We start from the raw sequence: 21,834 nt of genomic DNA, 5'->3' as shown, positions 1-21,834 counted from the left end.
ATCAGCTTTCTTAAAACCATGCTAAATTATTTTACTAGTTTGCATCTCAACTTTACCCTTAAGCCATGGACACAATATTACAATTAGTAGGTATCTTTCTAGAGCCATGTTTGTGAAGGTTTGAAATTTCAGTAGCAGGATCCAGATCATATAGCAGCAGACTTATTCTGTATGGCACATTCTTTTTTTGCCTGTGTTTTTCTGTCTTGCTGTTCTGGATTTACATCCTCTGGTAGTTTATCTTTCTATCTGTACTCATTGATAAATTGCTACCCATATTCTTATCCTTGCTTTCAAAGCAGTAAATTATTTTTAGAGACTTAATCTCAGATAAGCAATACTTCAACAGGAAAGAGGTATGTTACTTTGATATTAAAAGAAAAATAAGAGAATATAGATTCTGGAATATTTTATCTAATCTGGGAAATACATGACTTTAGCTTTGTAGCCTTTTGAGAAATATTTTATGAGGTCAAAAATGGGAAATATATGGTAAGACAGTGGTCACTAATTTGTCATAAAAGACATTTTTAGGGTGTATTGGTTGGAGTTTCTAGCAGTACTTCCTCTTACATCTGTTCGGTTGACTTTTTCCAGTGATTGGTGAATTGTGACTATCATTGACCATTTGCTTCTCATTATGAGAATAAGAAAATTCAGTTACTATGGCTTTTTTTTTTTTTTTTTTTTTTTTGCTTCAGCCTTATGAAAATAAACGAAACCAAAGTCTTGCTAGACTCTGCTGGCAGAGGGAAAGCCCAGGTTTCTTTTTAGTGATCTTAGTTTTTTCAGTCTTGACCCTGTGACCTAGCATGGTCAACTGCTGAAGAGTAAGTAGGCTATCTCAATATGGGACATGCATGGTTGACATTGAGCTATCCCCAGTGTTAGAATTTTATAGCCTTTTGGGAAGGAGGAAGAATACCTGTTCTGTGGTTGCATTTAGTTTTTATGTTGTCACTATTACTGTTGGGGTCTAGGTTACAGTGGAAGCATTAACTAAGTGACCTCCTACTTACTATTCACCTTTCTCTAGCAGTGAAAAGCAGTTTGTGGATATAGCACCCTGTCAGAACATGTTCTAGTTCCACTCATCAGCCTCCTTATGCTGTCTGTTTACAAACAACATACTGAAGTACTTCCTTGTTTTCTCTTAATAAAATGGAAGAAGCATTCCAGAACAAGGCTGGCAGGTGAAAGGGGATGGTACTAATAAGGCAGGCTGACTGGCTCAGCCCCTGCAATGGCTTAAGAGGTAGGGAATGAGCCAGAAGACAATGTCAGAGGGACCATGTGAGCAGAGGTGGTGTAGGGACTGATTTGAGGAAGAGTCAGCCTGCAGAACCTATGTGGTTTTAATTTAGCATGGAATAATCAAGTGTTTGCCAGAAGCAATACAGAACCTTAAGAGAAAAGCACCCCATTGATACATATTTTTAGAATCCTAAACTGGATGGTCTATAATTTATTATGCCCTCTCCACCCTATCCCCACCTGAAAAATCAGGAGCTCCCTCAATGTGTGTATATTATACTTTGCTTTCACTCTTTTGAGATGTCTCCCTCCTTATCCCTGTAGAATAGAAAGCTAGACATTCCGGGGAACTTATTAAGTATGAGAAAGTAGAGACAGACAGACTAGTGACTAAGAAAAGTTTTAAATATTTAATATAGAACTGACAAGTGACACATGTTCATCATTGGATGTTTAGCTATGAAAAAATAACCAGAAAAATTCTAAGAAAATGATATATTCCTCAAGTACTTGTTCTCTTTGTATTGATCAGATTCATTTTCAGAGACCAGGGTGTAGAGACTTGCTCATAACAATCAGATTGTTTGATAACCCATTCCAAAGTACTCTCTTTTTTCTGTTGTCTTGGTATTTTGCTATACCAATTAGTAGGCAAGAAGAAGGGAGGGAAGGAAAAATATTTATTGAGTACCTACAATGTTCTGTTCTGGGCTTCACTATGTTTTCATTCATCTAGTTCATATAGTAACCCTGTGAAGTATATCTGTGGTGTTTATGTCTTACAGATTAGGAAACTGATGCTCAGTAAAGTTATTATGGAAATGAAATTGCCCAAGGATACCCAGCTAGTAAGCACCTTCTCCAGGAATCAACATGGGTCTGACTTTAAAGCCTTGTCTTTCTGCCTTACTGCACATATGTGGGCCTAATTAGGACTTTAATATTTTTTTTCCGTGTCAGGTTAATTGTAATAATCACATCCTACTTCTAGACACACGGTTTCTACCTTTGCAGGAGTCTGTCTTAACCAGTTCAGTGTTCACAAATAATTCAACTGGACTCATTTCTTCTGAGAACTGAAATTACTTGGTCCCAGTTTCAAAGGGGACAGACACCTTTCTGATCTCTGCCTCCTGAGTAGCTAGGATTATAGGCATGAGCCACCAGCCCCCAGCTAGGTCCATCCATTTTCCTGTATATGACATAATTTGATTCTTCCTTATGGCTAAATAATACTCCATTGTATATCTATACCACATTTTCTTTATCTGTTCATCCATTAATAGGCACCTAGACTGAGTCCATATTTTGGCTGTTGTGAACAGTGCTGCAATGAAATGAGTGTACAGGTATCTCCATTGTATGCTGACTTACATTTCTTCAGATATGTGCGCAGGAGTGTTATACCAGGATCATATGGTAGTTCTGTTTTTAGTTTATTTGAGGAACCTCCATACTGATTTCCATAGTGGCTTCCCTAATTTACATTCCCACCAACAGGGTATAAGGAAGCCTTTTTCTGTTCTTGCCAACATTTGTTTTTTTCCTGATGATTGCCATTCTGACTGGGATGAGGTGAAATCTCATGTAATTTTGATTTGCATTTCTTTCATGTATTTGCCTTTGGTACTTCTGTTCAGGTCATTTGTTTATTAGTTGGATTCTTTGTTCTTTTGAGTTTTAATTTTTGTGCATTTTATATATTCTAGATATTGTTTATCTAGTCAATAACTGGCAAATATTTTCTCCTTTTATGTAGGTTTTGATTCTGGTAAAATTGTTGCCTTTGCTCTGCAGAAGCTTTTTTAGTTTCATGCAATCCCATTTGTTATTCTTGTTCATATTTCCTGAATAATTGGAGTTCTATTCAGAAAGCCTATCTTGAAGTGTTTTCTCTATGATACCTTTATCATTACTCTTTTTGTTCAGAATTGCTTTGCTTAGTCGGGGTCTTTTGTGCTTCCAGGATTGATTTTTCTATTTCTGTGAAAAATGATGTTGGAATTTTGATAGGGATTACATTGAATCTGTAGATTGCTTTTGGTAGTATGTCTATTTTCACAATATTAATTCTGCTGAACCACAAACATGGGAAGTTTTTCTATCTTTAGTGTCTTTTAGGTATAGGATCAAATCATCTACAAATAGGGATAAGTTGACTTCTTCCTTTACTGTTTGTATCTGTTTTATTTCTTTCTCTTGCCTTATTTCTCTGGCTAAGTATTCCAGCACTGTATTAAATAAGAGCAGAGAAAGTAGACACCCTTATCTTGCTCCTGACTTTAGTGGAAATGATTTCAGATTTCTCCCCATTTAGGAAGAGGTTGGCTATAGGTTTATCTTATATAGTTTTTATTATGTTGAGGTGTATTCCTTCTATTTCTAGCTTCTTCAAGGTTTTTATCATGAAGGGATGTTGAATTTTGTCAAAGGCTTTTTTCTGTATCTAATGAGACGATCATGTGATTTTTGTCCTTTATTCTGTTTGTCTTTGATTTACAAATGTTGAACCATTCTTATATCCCTGGAATGAAACTAACTTGATCATGGTGTATGATCTTCTTAATGTGTTGTTGAACTTGATTTGCAGGTTTTATTGGGAATTTTTACATTTATATTCATCAGGGAAATTTGTCTGTAATTTTCCTTTTTTGTTGTGTCCTCATCTGCTTTTGGGATCAAAGTAGTACTGGTTTCATAGAATGAGTTTTATAGTGTTTATTCCCTTTCTATTTTATGGAATGGTTTGAGGAACATTGGCATTAGTTCTTTAAAGATCTGATCAAATTTAGCAGTAAATCTATACAGGCCTGGAGTTTTCTTTGTTTAGAGACTTCTTATTACTACTTCAGTTACATTGCTGTTATAGATCTGTTCTGGTGATTTATATCCTCATGGTTCAATTTTTGCATCTATAAATTTATTCATTTCCTTTAGATTTTCCAGTCTATCAGAATATAGACTGGAAATATTGAAATATTCCCTAATGATCTTTGGATTTCATTGGTATTTGTTGTGATATCACCCTTCTTATCTCTTAATTCTATTAATTTGGATCTTTTCCTTTTTTTTAAATTCATATGTGCATACAACGTTTGGGTCATTTCTTCCCCCTTTCCCCCCGCCCCCTCCTTACCTACCCTGCCCCCTCCCTCTTCCTCCCCACCCCCTCACTACCAGGCAGAAACTATTTTGCCCTTATCTCTAATTTTGTTGTAGAGAGAGTATAAGCAATAATAGGAAGGAACAAGGGTTTTTGCTGGTTGAGATAAGGATAGCTATACAGGGCATTGACTCACATTGATTTCCTGTACATGTGTGTTACCCTTTAAATGAATTCTTCTTGAACTAACCTTTTCTCTAATTCCTGGTCCCCTTTTCCTATTGGCCTCTGTCACTTTAAAGTATCTGCATTAGTTTCTCTGCATTGAGAGCAACAAATGCTATCTACTTTTTTGGGTATCTTACCTATCCTCACCCCTCCCTTGTGTGCTGTCACTTTATCATGTGATCAAAGTCCAATCCCCTTAGATCAAATGTTTACCCTTGATTTAATGTCCACATATGAGGGAGAACATATGATTTTTGGTCTTTTGGGCCAGGCTAACCTTGCTCAGAATGATGTTCTCCAGTTCCATCCATTTAATTGTGAATGATAAGATTTCATTCTTCTTCATGGCTGCATAAAATTCCATTGTGTATAAATACCACATTTTCTTATCCATTTTTCAATAGTGTGGCATCTTGGCTGTTTCCATAACTTGGCTATTGTGACTAGTGCAGCAATAAACATAAGTGTGCAGGTGCCTCTGTAATAACCTGTGTCACATTCTTTTGGGTATATCCCCAAGAGTGGTATTGCTGGATCATATGGTAGATCAATGTTTAGATTTTTAAGAAGCATCCAAATTTTTTTCCAGAGTGGTTGTACTAGTTTACATTCCCACCAGCAGTGTAAGAGGGTTCCTTTTTCCCCACATCCTTGCCAACACCTGTTGTTAGTGGTGTTGCTAATGATGGCTATTCTAACAGGGGTGAGGTAGAATCTTAATGTGGTTTTAATTTGCATTTCCTTTATTGCTAGAGATGGTGAGCATTTTTTCATGTGTTTTTTGGCCATTTGAATTTCTTCTTTTGAGAAAGTTCTGTTTAGTTCACCTGCCCATTTCTTTATTGGTTCATTAATTTTGGGAGAATTTAGTTTTTTAAGTTCCCTATACATTCTGGTTATCAGTCCTTTGTCTGATGTGTAGCTGGCAAATATTTTCTCCCACTCTGTGGGTGTTCTCTTCAGTTTAGAGACCATTTCTTTTGTTGAGCAGAAGCTTTTTAGTTTTATGAGGTCCCATTTATCTATGCTATGTCTTAGTTGCTGAGCTGCTGGGGTTCCACTGAGAAATTCCTTACCTATACCTATTATTTCCAAAGTATTTCCTACTCTTTCCTGTACAAACTGTAGAGTTTGGAGTTTGATATTAAGATCATTGACCCATTTTGAGTTAATATTGGTATAGGGTGATAAACATGGATCTAGTTTCAGTTTTTTGCAGACTGCTAACCAGTTTTCCCAGCAGTTTTTGTTGAAGAGGCTGTCTTTTCTCCATTGTATATTTTTAGCATCTTTGTCAAAGATAAGTTGGTTATAGTTCTGTGGCTTCATATGTGGGTCCCTGTTCCACTGGTCTTCATGTCTGTTTTTGTGCTAGTACCATGCTGTTTTTATTGTTATTGCTTTGTAATATAGTTTGAAGTCAGGTATTGTGATACCTCCAGCGTTGTTCTTTTGACTGAGTATTGCCTTGGCTATTCATGGCCTCTTGTGTTTCCAAATACATTTAATGGTTGATTTTTCAATCTCTTTGATGAATGTCATTGGGATTTTGATGGGAATTGCATTAAACATGTAGATTGCTTTTGGGAGTATAGACATTTTTACTATATTGATTCTACCAATCCATGAGCATGGGAGATCTCTCCACTTTCAATAGCCTTCCTCAATCTCTTTCTTCAGAAGTTTATAGTTTTCCTTGTAGAGGTCGTTCATATCCTTTGTTAAGTTTACAATTAGGTATTTGATTTTTTTTTGAGCTATTGTAAATGGAATTGTTTTCATATATTCTTTCTCAGTTTGTTCATTATTACTGTATAGAATGCTAATGATTTTTCTATGTTAATTTTATATCCTGCTACCTTGCTATAGCTGTTGATGGTGTCTAGGAGCTTTTGAGTCTTTAAGAGTTTTTTGGGTCTTTAAGGTATAGGATCATATCATCTGCAAATAGGGATATTTTGACAGTTTCTTTACCTATTTGTATTCCTTTTATTCCTTCTTCTTGCCTAATTGCTCTGATTAGGAATTCCAGTACTATGTTAAATAGGAGTGGAGATAGTGGGCATCCTTGTCTGGTTCCTGTTTTTAGAGGGAATGGTTTCAGTTTTTCACCATTAAGGATAATGCTGGCTGTAGGTTTGTCATACATAGCTTTTATAATGTTGAGGTACTTTCCTTCTATTCCTAGTTTTCTTAAAGCTTTTATCATGAAATGGTGTTGGATCTTATCAAAGGCTTTTTCTGTATCTATTGAGATGATCAAGTGGTTTTTGTCTTTGCTTCTGTTAATGTAGTTTATTACATTCATTAATTTGCGAATGTTGAACCACCCCTGCATCCCTGGGATGAAGCCTATTTAGTTGTGGTGAATGATCTCTTTGATGTGTTGTTGAATTCAGTTTGCCATTATTTTATTGATGATTTTTGCATCAATGTTCATTAAGGAGATTGTCCTATAGTTCTCGTTTTTGGAGGTGTCTTTGCCTGGTTTTGGGACAAGTGTAATACTGGCTTCATAAAATGTGTTAGGCAGTTTTCCTTCTCTTTCTATTTCGTGAAACAGTTTAAGGAGGGTTGGTATCAGTTCTTTGAAGGTCTGATAGAATTCAGCAGAGAATCCATCAGGTCCTGGACTTTTCTTTTTTGGGAGACTCTTGGTTGCTACTTCAATTTCATTTTGTGTTATAGATCTATTCAGGTGCTTAATGTTCTCTTGGTTCAGTTTTGGATGATCATAGGTATCTAGAAATCTGTCCATTTCTTCAAGATTTTCAAATTTATTTGAATATAAGTTCTCTAAGTAGTCTCTGATGATTTCCTGGACTTCCATGGTGTTTGTTGTTATCTCCCCTTTGCATTTCTGATTTTACTGATTTGGGTTTTTTCTCTCCTCATTTTAGTCAGGTTTGCCAGGGATCTATTGATCTTGTTTATTTTTCAAAGTACCAGCTTTTTGTTTCATTAATTCTTTGTATAGTTTTTTTGGCTTCTATTTCATTGATTTCAGCTCTTATTTTTATTATTTCTCTCCTATTTGTTTTGGGATTTGCTTATTCTTGTTTTTCTAGGAGTTTGAGATGTATCATTAGGTCATTGATTTGAGATTGTTCAGTCTTTTTAATATATGCACTCATGGCTATAAACTTTCCTCTCAGGACTGCCTTTGCTGTGTCCCATAAGTTCTGGTACGTTGTGTTTTCATTTTCATTGACTTCCAGGAACTTTTTAATTTCCTCTTTTATTTCATCAATGACCCATTGTTCATTAAGCAATGAGTTATTCAGTTTCCAGCTGTTTGCATGTTTTTTGTCTTTATTTTTGTTGTTGAGTTCTAGTTTTATTGCATTGTGATCAGATAGAATGCATGTTATAATTTTTATTTTCTTATATTTGCTGAGGCATGCTTTGTGCCCTAGGATATGATCTCTTTTGGAGAAGGTTCCGTGGGCTGCTGAGAAGAATGTATATTGTGTAGAAGTTGGATGAAATGTTCTGTAGACATCAACTAGGTCCATTTGATCTATGGTATGTTTTACATCTAGGATTTCTTTTTTTTGTTTGGATGACCTATCTATGATGATAGTGGGATGTTAAGGTCTCCCACATCCACTGTGTTGGAGTTAATATATGCTTTTATGCCCTTCACGGTATGTTTGATGTAATTGGGTGCATTGACATTGGGTGCATATAGGTTGATAATTGTTATTTCCTTTTGGTCCTTTTCTCATTTTATTAGTATGGAATGTCCTTCGTTATCTCGTTTGATCAATGTAGGTTTGAAGTCTACTTTGTCCGAGATAAGTATTGCTACTCTCGCCTGTTTTCAGGGGCCATTGGCTTGGTAAATCTTCTTCCAGCCTTTCATCCTAAGCCTATGCTAATTTCTTCGATGAGATGGGTCTCCTATAAGCACCAAATTGTTGGATTGTCCTTTTTAATCCAGTTTGTCAGACGGTGCCTTTTGATGGGGGAATTAAGTCTGTTAACATTAAGTGTTAGTACTGATAGGTATGTGGTGATTCCTGTCATTTAGTTGTCTTAGTTGTTTGAAAGTTTGATTGTGTGTACCTAAATGAATGTTACTCTCTACTTTCTTGTTTTTTCTTTTCCTGTAGTTTGGTACTGCCTGCCCTTTCATGGTAGTGTTGGGTTTCACTTTCTGTGTGCAGAATCCCTTGAAGAATCTTTTGTAGTAGTGGCTTTGTGGTCATATATTGTTTTAGTTTCTGCTTATCATGGAAGACTTTTATTGCTCCATCTATTTTGAATGATAGTTTTGCTGGGTAGAATATTCTACGGTTGAAGTTATTTTCATTCAGTGCCCAGAAGACCTCACCCCAAGCTCTTCTTCCTTTTAATGTTTCTGTTGAGAAGTCTGCTGTGATTTTGATGGGCTTACCTTTGTATGTTATTTGTTTTTTCTCTTTTATAGCCTTCAATATTCTTTCTTTAGTCTTTGTACTTACTGTTTTAATGATAATATGTCATGGGGTAGTTCTGTTTTGGTCAGGTCTGTTTGGTGTTCTGGAGGCTTCCTGTACCTGTATGGGCATAGTTTTCTCTAGATTTGGGAAATTTTCTGTTATTATTTTGTTGAATATATTACACATTCCTTTTGCTTGTACCTCTTCTCCTTCTTCAATGCCCATGATTCTCAGGTTTGGTCTTTTGATGGAGTCGGTGAGTTCTTGCATTTTCTTTTCACAGGTCTTGAGTTGTTTAATAGTTCTTTGGGTTTTCCTTTAATTACCATTTCATCTTCGAGTTCTGAGATTCTGTCTTGTGCTTGTTCTGTTCTGCTGGATTGGCCTTCCATTTTGTTTTGCATTTCTGTTTCATTCTTTTTTCTGAGGTTTTCCATATCCTGAGTCTCTTCCTTTTTAATATTGTCTTTTTTCGACCTGAATTTATTTATCTCTTTATTCATTGTGTTCTTTGTTTCACTTTGGTGTTTATACAGTGCTTCTATAGTTTCTTTTATTTGTTTTTATGCTTTCTCAATTCTCTATTTTTGTTGTCTTGGAATTTTTTGAGTGTCTCCTGCACATTTTGGTTGACCATATCCAGTATCCTCTCTATAAAATTCTCATTGATTACTTGCATTATTTCTTCTTTCAGGTGTTCTTGTGGGCTACATTGGGTTCTTTGGCATAGTTTTTCTTTGTTTTGTTGGAGTCTGGATCTGAGTATCTGTTTTCTTCATTTCCCTCTGGTTCCTGTACTAATTTATTATTGGGGGGAAAGTGGTTTCCCTCTTTTTTCCATCTTCCCATCATTGCCCTTGCTATTGTTACTGTCCCAGTACTGTGTGTAATTCATTATTGTCTAGTTTGTAATAATAACAATGGTAATATCTAGAGTGGAAGGGTGAGAGAAGAGGGAAAGCAAAGAAGGTAAAGAAAAAGGGATTAAAAACCAAACAAATGAACACACATACACACACACACACACACACACACACACACACACACACACACACACACACACACACACACACACACAAATATCCCAGAGCCAAAGAAATAAACAGGGAGAGATAGTGTACTAATCTATGGTGAGTTAAACAGGCATTAGAGAGACACAGAGAGGGTAATAATAAATAAATAAATAAAATAAAACAAAATCCCCAAGTTCAAATGCAATACAGTTTCAGTTAGTCCTTCAGCATCCAGTCCTAGTTCTGTCATTGTCTCATCAAAGGACGAGAAAAACAAAGAGTCTGCAGACAGCTTTGTGAATGTCTATCTCAGGCTGTGGCTCACCTGCCACCTACTGTCAGCCAGCTGCTATTGCAGCTTTATTTATGCAGGAGTGAGCTTTACACTCAACCTAGCCCCGCAGGCTTTTTTTATTTAGAGTTCTCCTGGACGCATGCCCCTTTTGTTTTCTCCAGCATACAGCCCTACCCGCCTGTTGCAATTGCAGTCTTTTTTTATGCTCTCCAGTGGAGCATTCCACACTTTAGCTGCCGTTGGAAGCCTTCCCCTCTCCAAGCGCACTGTGGGGGGGGGGGCTGGCTTGTTTATTTACAGTTCACATGGGGGTGCCCCTCCCCCATTGTCCTGTGGAGCATGCCACACTTCAGCTGCTGTTACAAGCCTTCCCATCTCCACTCCAAGTGCACTGGGGGAGGTGGTGCCACACCCACCTTCTCTGGCTGGCTTGTTTATTTACAGTTCCATGAGGGAGTGCTCTCCCCCACTCTCTGGAGCTCAGGGTGCCCCACTCTCTTTGCTAAGTGTCTTTTTTTTCAGCTGCTTGTTTATTATTCAGTTTGGTTTTTTTCTCTTTTTTTCCCTGGGTGGGGTTGGTCTGTCCAGGGAGCTATGCTGATCTGGCCCAGGGTTGTCTGGGGGAGTACTGCATGCCGCTTAGCTCACCTGGTGGTCTGCTTCTCCCAAGCAGGATAGGTGCTGGCGTTTGGCGGCGCGAGAGCCCTCCTGGTTTCTCCATTTGATGTGGAGTGGGGATGATACGTGCAGGCTGGGGATGTGGAGGTGTCAGAGTTTTGCCTCTTCTTGGTGGTTTTTCCTGCAAGGTGTATCTCCAGCATCTCTCCAAGATTTTACTTTAGGAAGCACACTTTCTGTTTCCTCCCTCTAGTCACCATCTTGGAATCTGGATCTTTTCCTTTTTTGGCTGGTTTGGCTAGAAGTTTATCTTTTCAAAGAACCAACTTTTTGTTTCATTGATTCTTTATATTGTTCTTTTAATCTCATTTTGTTAATTTATCCTGATCTTCATGATTTCTTTCCATCTACTGCTTTTGGGTTTGGTTTGTTCTTGTTTTTCTAAGCACTTGAGATGCATTCTTAGTTTATTATATTGAAATCTCTCTGATTTATAGCTATGAACTTTCCTCTTAGCACTGCCTTTATTTTGTCCTAAAGGTTTGGATAAGTTATGTTTTCATTTGATTCTTGGAATTTTTTTATTTCCTACCTTATTTCTTCAGTGACTTACTGATCATTCTAAAGTGAATTATTCAGTCTCTATGTGCTATAATATTTTCTGTAGTTTCTCTTTTTATTGATTTCCAGTTTTATGTCATTGTGGTCTTATAAAATACAGGAAGTTATTTCAGTTTTCTTGTGTTTGTTAAGACTTACTTTATGCCCTAAAATATGATTGATTTTAGAGAAAGTTCCATGAGCTGCTGAGAAGAATATGAAATTATGTGACTGTTGAATGGACTATTCTGTAGATGTCTATTAAGTCTATTTGATCTATATTGTTGATTAGTGTTCTGAACATTAATTCTGACATATCTATCTTTCTGCATGTGAAATTTAAGTTCTTTAGACAAGGTATATCATGTAGTACATTGGAAAACACAGTGGTCAAAAGTCCGCATGAGTAAGAATCATATACCTCAGATTGCACAGGTAAGCTTGCATGTATAACATGTTTCAGAACAAATGTTTGGCAGTTAATTCTTTAAATAAGTCTAATAGAAAAGGTATTTCTATTGGAAATTACATTTCCTAAACAAATTATATGGCCAACTGGTACACCATCCAAAATGAAGATGGAGTCTACTTTATCATCCAGTGCTTATTTATTGAGCACCTTTCATACATCCAGCTCTGTGGGGCATGCAGATTAAGAGCAGGGCCTTCCTCAGATTTTGGTGAGTTTGTATTTCATGTTAGTCAAAGGAATAAAATGAATATAATCCATTGAGGAATAAAGGCTCGTCTTGAAATGAGAGATGTTAGTGTGAATTCAGTAATTTGGGGAAAAGTTTCTGACAACTGAGTAACTCCAGTCAGGTCTAAATCACTGGACAGGATTTGGTTGAGGGAGGGAGACTTCCCTGAGAAAGGAGCACCAGCATGGAGGCAGAAATGGGTATAGGTGGCTGGTGGAACTGTGCTGACCAGAACAGTTACAGAAGAATGTTGCTAGCAAGGTGCAAACAAGCCAAGCATCAGGCTTTGTAGATACTGCAGTGTTACTGAGCAGACTGATAAACTGGTGAGCACAGTTTCTGGGATGATTAAAGAGGCAGAGGTAAGAGTGCAGTCATCTAGGGTGAGGTTATGAAGGCCTGAAGTGGAGTGGCAGCAGTTGAAATAGGGTCGAGTGGGTGAACACAAGATCAGTAAGAGTCATGGATTGGTGGGTGAAGTACACTGAGTACCAAAACCACCGTCTACTGAGCAGAACTTGATCTTTCCTTGTCTAACTTTATCTATGAATCATCACTCTGAATATCTATTTTTACTGTTCAGTATTATAACTACTGACTGTAGAAATTTGAATAAAATGTGTCTTGACTCTGGGATATTTACTGTGAGGATAAATATCCCACAAGTAATTAAGTACTGTATACTTTCTTACTTGTCCTGTGTCTCTCTGGCTTTGAAAATGGAGTGCACAGTGCAAGGAGAAAAATAGGAATTCTTTGAATCAGAGAAACTCAAAGTTACACCTGCATAGTCAATAACAAAGTAATGAAGTTGCTGTCCACAGCCACTAGGAAACTCAATGTCTTCAAGCACGTTCCTGAATACTGGTGTTCAGATATCATGAAGGACCTTGGGGTTTGTGTCTGTTTTCTCATTTAACAGGATAGGAAACTAAAAGACAAGTGGTTAATGGGTAGACGGTTAAAGTTAAACACTAAGGGTGTCAAAAGAACTTTTTTAAATGATAAGAAATAAAACGGTCCTTACAAAGTTTCTAAACAGATAATAAAAAGGAAGAGATAGCCTTGAAGGAAGTAGTTATACATTTAAAATACCTGTCTAGTTGTCATAATACTACAGGGTTCATGAATAATTATCACAGTGGAAAATAATGGTTGCATCCACTGGTTCTTAAACTTACTATACTTCATATTTTGTGAATAACATTACTTTCATTTCCCAAAGGGCTAGTACGTTTTCAGCACAGATATTTGTTCAGGAAAAGGTCACACAGACTTTTAAGATTTCAAACACCTGTTGCTTTCAAACATATCACTAATTTCTGAAAGGGCTTGTTCATCCCCAAACCTTAACAGTGTTTCAGATTTCTGTTAAGGCAGCATTCTTTCACCGTGTGGTTTGCAGAAAGTGGATTAACATATTTGAGACAGGAGAATCTCATGCTGAAAAGAATTTAAGTGAATGTTGGAGCCTTATTTTAAGTGTAAAATAGTACACCAGCAGAGAGAAAAGACGGAGTTAATGAGTAAACATGAAAAGACGGAGTTAATGAGTTTACTATTGTGTTGGAGAAAGTCTCTGTTTCACTTTATCAAAACTAGTCTTTTTTATCTACCTTATTACAGAATCACTTTATTACTCAATAAATATTAAGTGGAGCCTAAAATTTTAACTATCAAATAAAACAAGTCAAGTGATTTTAATGGCATGAAAATTGAAACCACAGGAGCTACATTGCCAGCATTCATTGCCACCTTACTATTATTTTCTCAGATTATTGGGCAAATTTGGCTTTTTTGCTTCTTTGACTGCCACGTTACATTTTGCCTCCAAGCCATCCATTTTGCAGATATTGAATTTCTTTTGAGTGCTATTTTTATACAATAAGAATCACTACACCTCTGGATCTTGATAGCATTACTGCGGGAGGAGAAAGCAGCTTTGTGTTAGTAATTACCTAACATTGTCAGAAGCTGACTGCAGGCCTCTTTCTAGTGATAACAGAATAACCGCATAATGTAGCTTTATAGCACATGATTAATAGAAAATAATTACACGTCCTACAAAGGGATGCAATATTTCTTATAAATTGACTAGAATGGTTTCCTGTAGATTAAAGGACTCTTCATTATTTTATCAGTCCTCCTGAAGTACAGTCACTTGCCTGTGTTAACATTTCAGTTGATGTTAAGAGCCGAATAGGGTGAAGGATACCAGATGGCAGACTTGCTTGTACCTGAGATCTTGGGTGCTGTAAAGATGATATGATGCTTCCTAACCTGTCAAGATTTAGTTGGCAGCCTAGTATGCATCCTGTCTTTCTCTCTCGCTCCCTGCCTCTTATTCTTCCCTCCCTCTCTCAACACAATAAGATTTGAGAACAGTTTTTTTTTTTTAATGATCCACTATGACTTTAGAGAACAATGCCATAATTGGTATGTGATGTGGACCATACAGCAACATTGGCATTGTTTTCCACTGTAAGTTATAGATCACTCATAACCACATTTGTTAGGGGGCAAGAAAGAGGAAAGGCTTGGAAGGAAGCCTTGTGTGTTGTTGAATCTTGCCACTGAAGTTTAGAACACCATACTCCAAGAAGCATTTTTATTCCAATTTATAGGCTGCAAATGGTTTAATTGGGATTCATGTTGTTCAGGAGGCTTATCCAGAGGGTGGTAATGATGAAAGAAAAGCTCCTGTATTTGCAGCTTCGTTGATGTGCTCTAATGACTGCAGTGCAGATCCCTAAATTTGTCTCCTAGGTTTTTGCTTCGTTATATTTTATCTTACCTCTTAATTCCACACAGGAGTATTAGATGGAATTTTTTTTACAATTGTAAAGTGATAAATATTGTGGTTTTTATTTTTACCCTTTTCCGATTTAAATATGTGATGTTTTAGAGTCCTTTTATGAGTGTTGTATTTCATACATTTTTCAATAATTTTAAAATTAAGTGAAGCATTTAAGATGATTTTAAAGTAAAACTTTTTTTAAAAAGTAACATTCTGCAGAATGTTACTTTTAAGGAATTTGTTTACAGCTGAATAAACTCCTCCCTGCTGTTTACTACTGTGCTTTCTGTGTAATGACCCTTACTGTCTCCCATAGCACAGAATTCTCTTAAGTGTGAAGTCTGTCATCTGTCCTTGGCTGGTGTGATTTGTTGGAAGTCAGTCTTAAATTTGGATGTGTGTGAGCTTTTTGAGAATGATAATATGCCTTTAGTGGACACTATAGATTATAACCAAAGTAGAATGTTCGTAAAGTCATGTGAACTTTCTGGCTTGTGTTTGGAATATGAACATTGTCTCTCAAACGGAGGGCCTTTCTCTGGAGGCAAGTTTGGGTCAATAGTCTTCCCTCTCCCTGAATGTTTTCTGTGTGTACCACTGGCAGACTGGTTTCTTTACTCTTTCCACAAAATTAATTTGAAAAGTCTGAGACTAGCATTGAGTAAGAGCTTTCACACTTAGACTTACCCTGTTCACAGTCCATTTTCACATCTTACAATGTAGGCCTTTGGTCTGTAGAAGGCAAAGTACATTTGTTTTGTTAAGCATTAGGCTCTAATTATATTCATTGCCTTAACAATTGAAAGGGGAAGTTTTACTAGGTACCTATTAGGATATAATGGTTGCTAAGCAGAGCTTTCATTAAGTTGGTATTTTCTTCTGATAAATATGTCCTATTTAGATTATAGTCATCATCAGTGAGTTCTGGACCCAGAGTATTCTCACTGGCTCATTTTGTCCACTAGTATCCTATGTCCATAGACTTTTAAACTTAAGATCTTAAACTGCCTCATGAGGAGCACTGTGCCCTCATTAGAATAAGTACAGCCTGGCATAGTAGTACGTGCCTATAATCCCAGCACTCCAGAGGCTGAGGCAGGAAGATGGTGAGTTTGAGGCCAGCCTGGGCTACATAGTGAGAACCTGTCTCATAAAACAAAACACAACAAAACAAAAACCAATAAGTGGAGGGTTAGTCTGTTCTCTCCCCTTCTCTCTACTTTTTTCCTCCAGAAAGCCTAGTTCTGATACTGTTTTAAAAAGCACCTATAGATTTTATCCTACAATTGAGCCTCTGTTGATAGGCTGTACATCAATATATACATGCTAATGTCATTACATTTGTACTGAAGAATTGCATAATTTTCCTTTCTGATGGCCAGCAGCATGCTAATCAATACAAATGCTAAGTCTGCACTGGTTTTAACCTTGCCCCCCCCACCCCACACAACTCAGTGTGCATATGCACACTTATCTATGACTCAGATGCTGGAAAATCATGACCTATTGAATTACTTTTGGGATTGATTTTAAAAATTTATCTTGTATGAAAAATTAAATTTGGGTCCTCCAAAGCTTATGCAGAGTATTGCTTTTGGAAGACATTATTCTTGAAACTCGTAATTCATTTTACTTTGTTTGTATCTCACTAAACATAAATAAATTTGAGATAAAAATACATTAGTCAATGTGGCAGACATATGAGTCCAGTTATGGCATGTTCACCATGCCTAGAGCAGTGCTGTGTCTGTCAGTGGGGGATAAAAGAGAGAAGAAGAGGCCCAGGTTGTTTATCTCACATTGCAAAGCAAATGCAGAAGTGCCTCATCAATCACTCTTTTTTTACAGCTAGGTTAATATTTTGCCTTTAAAACTTGAGATACTTTTATTTTCTATTGATCTTCTACTATAAGGGTGAGTCTAACACCACCTTTAAATTCCTTCCACCTAGTCTTTCTGAGGTGGTTTATGATCAATGGAAGATGCAGTAAATGCCTTCAGGATACTATTTTAAAGAAATGCCTTTGTAAATGATTTTGTATTTGTGTTTTGGTATTTTTTTTTGTTTCAGTGTTTTCTTATTCTTTTATCTGTTTAAAATTAGTGTATTAGATTTTCTTAAGAAGGGTTACAACTCTGAATTCTAAATAATTCTAGGTCATATAAGTTTAATTAGGAATTAAGTCATTTGAAGTTTAAAAAAAAGTACTTTTATTTACTAGATAATAAGCTTCTTGAAGGCAAATACACTATATCTTTGTGATCTTGGCTGTAGCCTTAAAGCCTCAAGCACTGCAATTGCACATAAACTGGGTCCCCAGCTGTGTGGAGAGAGGGAGAGAGGAAGTGAGAGAGAGTTGGAGAGGGTAAGGGAGAGGGAGAAGGGAAGGAGAGGGACAAGAGAGGGAAAGGAAGAGGGAGAGGGAAAAGGAGACCCAGATACCCAGCTTCCTGATGCACTTTTATGTTCTTACTGTGAGTGACTGCTTCTCCCGTTTTCACACAGTAATAAACAGGCTTTGTGTTATACTATAATTTAAATCTTTCCTAACAGCATTTTTTAAAGTGTCCAGAAACAAGAAAGATGAAAATGTTTCCTTTTGTAGCTCAAGCTCTTGTAACTTATAAAAAGAAATAACATTTCTAAGAAGTTGCATGCAAACAACATTGTACTTACACTAGTCTAAAGGTTAATATTGCATATTGTTTTCAATTAGGAATACAATAGATATGGCTGGTGGGTAGGAGAAATGAAAGGAGCCATTGGCTTGGTGCCTAAAGCCTACATAATGGAGATGTATGATATTTGAGAGTCCTGGGTAAGTACATTTTAATCCAATATTCTATAATAGCTCATATGTTCTCTTGGTTTCTTCCTTATGAGTCTTTGCCTTGTTAAAAGTCTTTATAGTTTTCTGGTAACACAAAGATGGTGCCCCCAAATCATTTTTTGTTTTGTTTGATCTTTAATTTTTAAAAATAACTTCAAGGATTTTACTTTAGAAATGAATAAATGAATTTAGAGAAAGTTCCTTTGATAATAGCCAGCTGTTTTCCCAAACCTACTCCTTTCTTTATAAACTGCCTCTTTGATGGCCTTTCTGAGGAGCTGAATTGAAAGATGTTGAGTAAACATTCATTTTGTTTGGCTGAATGTGTAAATTTTTTTCTAACAAGGAAAAAAAATCAACATTTCTACCAAAGAAAACAATTAAAATGCAGCTTTCCCTTTCTTCCTGCAGGGAAGGAAGATTCCTCTGCCTACCTGCAAGTGCTTTGGCTCTGGAAACCTCTGAGAGCCCGAGGGACAGCTCAGAGCCCATCTTTGTTTTGTTAACATCCTCATCTTTCACTGTTATTTTATACAGTCATTCATTAAAATATTCCTCTGATGTGAAATTAAATGAGGGGTATTGACTAAATTAGATACAAACAATAATCCTATACCTGTCGCTATTTTGCAAAGACGTAATTATAGTTTTTATTTACCCACTTGATTTGTGTGAAGAATTCATTGCTATTGTACATTGATCATGTAGTCACTGTGACTTCTGGTGTGAGTTGTCATTTCTCTTAATCACTGGATATCAGTTAGAGTCTAACATATAATTTCATAGAATTTTTAATTGAATGTATCATGCAAGTTTTTGGTAAATGCTAAAGAATGTGACATAATAGTAACATGGACTCATGAAATAAGTTTTAAAGATTGGCAAATTTACTTCTTGCTGAATGTAGTTAGGAAAAAGGAAAAAAAAACTAGAATTACAAATGACAGTGTTCCAGCATTGCAGTGTGCAGACCAGAACCCTGTCTGTGCAAAGCACTTCCCAAGTAACACACTTCCTGGTTTGATCATGGGCTTTCCAATGTTTCCTACTATAGTTTTATTTAAATCCAGTGGAATAAAAGGTTTGCAATAAATAAACCCTATACTAACATTAATATAATGCTATAATCAATCTCAGTGTAACCTCAGTGTTAAAAGGGTGTTACCAAGTCCTCTTATCCTTCCTCAGCATTGCTGTGGTACCAATGTCCCACTGTAAAGCAGCAACACTCCAGAGTTGTCTCCCTTGTGCGTCAAAAAAAGAAAGGAAGGATAGGAGAGGACGTAGGAATCAGAGTGGTGACACGTACCAACAGGTGGACTACAGGGCAGTGTTCACCTGATACCCGAATTACACACTGTGCTGTTTGAGCAAGATTTGCAGAATACTGTCTACCTTTTCATGTTTATTTGAAATCAAAGGTATTGTAACTGTCCGAGAGGCACCAGTATAGCCGTAATATGTATCAAAATACATTGGTGACTGGGTAATTATTTGGAATAGACATAATATCCTAATATTGAGTCATTACTCAACAGGTACTACCTTTGTTGAATTTTTCAGATCTTTAATTTATAAAGGTAAGAGTCTAACCATGCAGATGAGCTGATAATATTTTAAAACCTCTTTATTATTTACATAAAATATAAACAATATTAAACAGTATTTATTTTACCACTAAACGCTATCAATACCCATGATCATTCAATTGCAAATATAAAAAAACCTTAATTTTAGAGATTATGAGTAAACTCAAGTTTATATGTATAGACATAGTCAAAGTTTTCAGAAATTACATTTGTGCTGTTATCCTTGTCCTATTATAGTGCCATTGAAATAGATTGAAACCATCTTGGCAACAGTTAGACAGCTGGAGATGAACTTGATTGGCTTTCAAAGCCTGGGTGGTTGAAAAGCAAAAGCAGCTGTTTGTACTAGCCTTGTTGTGGGTGCAGGTTTTGTGTCTCTGACTTAAGTAGCCAGTAGATGGCAGCAGCTTGTCAGTGCATACAGCACCACTTGAAAACCCCTCCCCCACGCAGGCACAAAGTCCCCCAGAATGTGAGCCGGTGGAGATTTCTGCCTCCTTTTACAGTTAATCCAGGAGAGGGAGTCCTTTGCCAACTGATGACCAAACAATTCCAAGCCAGACAGGCTCTCTGTGAATGGTGACAATACAGAAATACAGTATTACTTCTGTCCAGAGCTCTTCTGGCCTTTGTTCTTCTTGAACTTAAATATAGGTGGGAAATGTGAGAAAGGAAACAAAATACTTAAATTTCCAGTGACAAGAAAAGGATAACTATTACTTTTGATTCATGAGCACTTTATTTTCGTTTGATGATATCATTTATATACTATCAGGGAGAAAGTTTTCTTTACACCCTTGATAATATATCACATACTCTTCAAGATCATAATAATATCATTAATGTGAATTTAAACAACATGGCTTGTTAGAAAATATGCTAACTGTTATGTTCTCATTATGTTTGCTTAGCTTTTATTTGTTTTTCTATGAACAGTTAGAGAGCTAATTTTTTCAAAGGTGATTGTAAGTCATATTTTATATAGCATTTTGCTTGATTATTTGCTCTGTACTGAATTTGTACTCCATTGCCATTAGATCTTACAATAATGTTCCACTCTGCAAATTTTTAAGGTTCAAATAAAGTTTAATTGTTTGCAAACTGTTATGATGCTAATAATTCAACGGCCTGCTGTGTTACTAATGAAATTACTTTGTTATGATTAATTTGGAAAATAGCGTGTTGATTGTAGTAATTAAGCACAACAAGGTGAAGTAAATGACTCTGATGCCATCTGGCCTCAGACTGAATGAAGAAGTGAAACAGGGCCGTCATCTGAATTTATTCAGAGAAGTAAGGGTAGTGCAGATGACTTCCATTGCTACAGGATTTACACTTAACCACAGCTCACTCCATTCTGCTTTTGCCACTTTGCTGCATATGATACTTTCCTTTATGAAAAAGAATGTTGTTTAGTCCAGCATTGTTCTGAATACTTTAAGGTGATGATTTTTTTTACCGTAATTTAATTACAGATAATTACATAAAGTATAAGATTATAGAAAAATAACTTTTCAACCATCTGTTGATACAATCTATGTACATGTAGGGTTTTGATTTGGGTATTTTTTTTTGCTATCAACATATAAACACGTTGAATATAGCCTTTCACAAGCAGTACAGCTTCCCTTCAATCATTTCTAAAATGTTTGTGGTCAAGGCTTTCTGATGATTCTTGTGATTTCTATTTTTCCTATAATTAATCTATCGCTATGCAATTCATAGATTCTGGTACCAATTGGACTCACTATTAAATAGAACTGAGTCACATACTACAGATTCAGATTTGCAGTTCAGTCACTAGAAGAAATCAACCTTCGTATAGATGTACTTTAAAAGCTTAAACTTCATCAATGAGATTGAGTGGAGAATTGTAAGAATTTTTTAAATCAAATAAAGTTCTTCTAAATTTCAGATAAGTCAATTGTTTATATTTCAGTTGTTGAGTAGAATGAATAATAGATCACTTTTACATCTCGAGGGCAATAAGTTGCAGAATATTAAAAGGCAGACCATGTAATAAGAAGAAAGTGGATAGAGATTAAAACATAATCAAGCCATAAATAATACAGCTTCACCCTGAGGTTAAAGGGGTATAATTATATATATGTGTATACATATGCATATAAATGTATGTAAGTACACATATAAATGTATATAAATATATTTATATACATTAGATATATTTGTTAAACATGGCCTAGTCTGTCAGTCACATCCTGGGTATTCAAAAATACAGAGAAATGTAACTCATATATTGCTTAAGTATCTTCCTACAAATTTAATCTGTACTCAGATGCGTAACAGTTTGTCCTCTGGATTGGGAACAGGGTGTTTCTAATCATCCTCAGCTGTAGCCCACTCATCACACGCTACTTACT

The 21,834-nt window shown here is 36.2% G+C and overlaps 1 protein-coding gene across 4 annotated transcripts in view; it reads left to right on the top strand.

The window, feature by feature from the left end:
* The window catches only part of Skap2 (src kinase associated phosphoprotein 2), a 173,559-nt gene extending 153,002 nt beyond the window's left edge, over positions 1 to 20,557 (top strand). For all 4 annotated transcript variants that reach the window (XM_074065174.1, XM_074065175.1, XM_074065177.1 and 1 more), the window contains 2 exons: positions 17,751 to 17,852; positions 18,276 to 20,557. In XM_074065174.1, coding sequence (XP_073921275.1) covers positions 17,751 to 17,843 — 93 coding nt within the window. In that variant the 3' untranslated portion in view covers positions 17,844 to 17,852; positions 18,276 to 20,557. The remainder of the gene's footprint in view (positions 1 to 17,750; positions 17,853 to 18,275) is intronic.
* The last annotated feature ends 1,277 nt before the right edge of the window (positions 20,558 to 21,834 follow it).

The sequence above is a fragment of the Castor canadensis genome, chromosome 2, assembly GCF_047511655.1.
Source record: "Castor canadensis chromosome 2, mCasCan1.hap1v2, whole genome shotgun sequence".
NCBI classification, from domain to species: domain Eukaryota; kingdom Metazoa; phylum Chordata; class Mammalia; order Rodentia; family Castoridae; genus Castor; species Castor canadensis.
The sequence above is the reverse complement of the archived record's forward strand: the minus strand, read 5'-3'. Positions and strand labels throughout refer to the sequence as shown.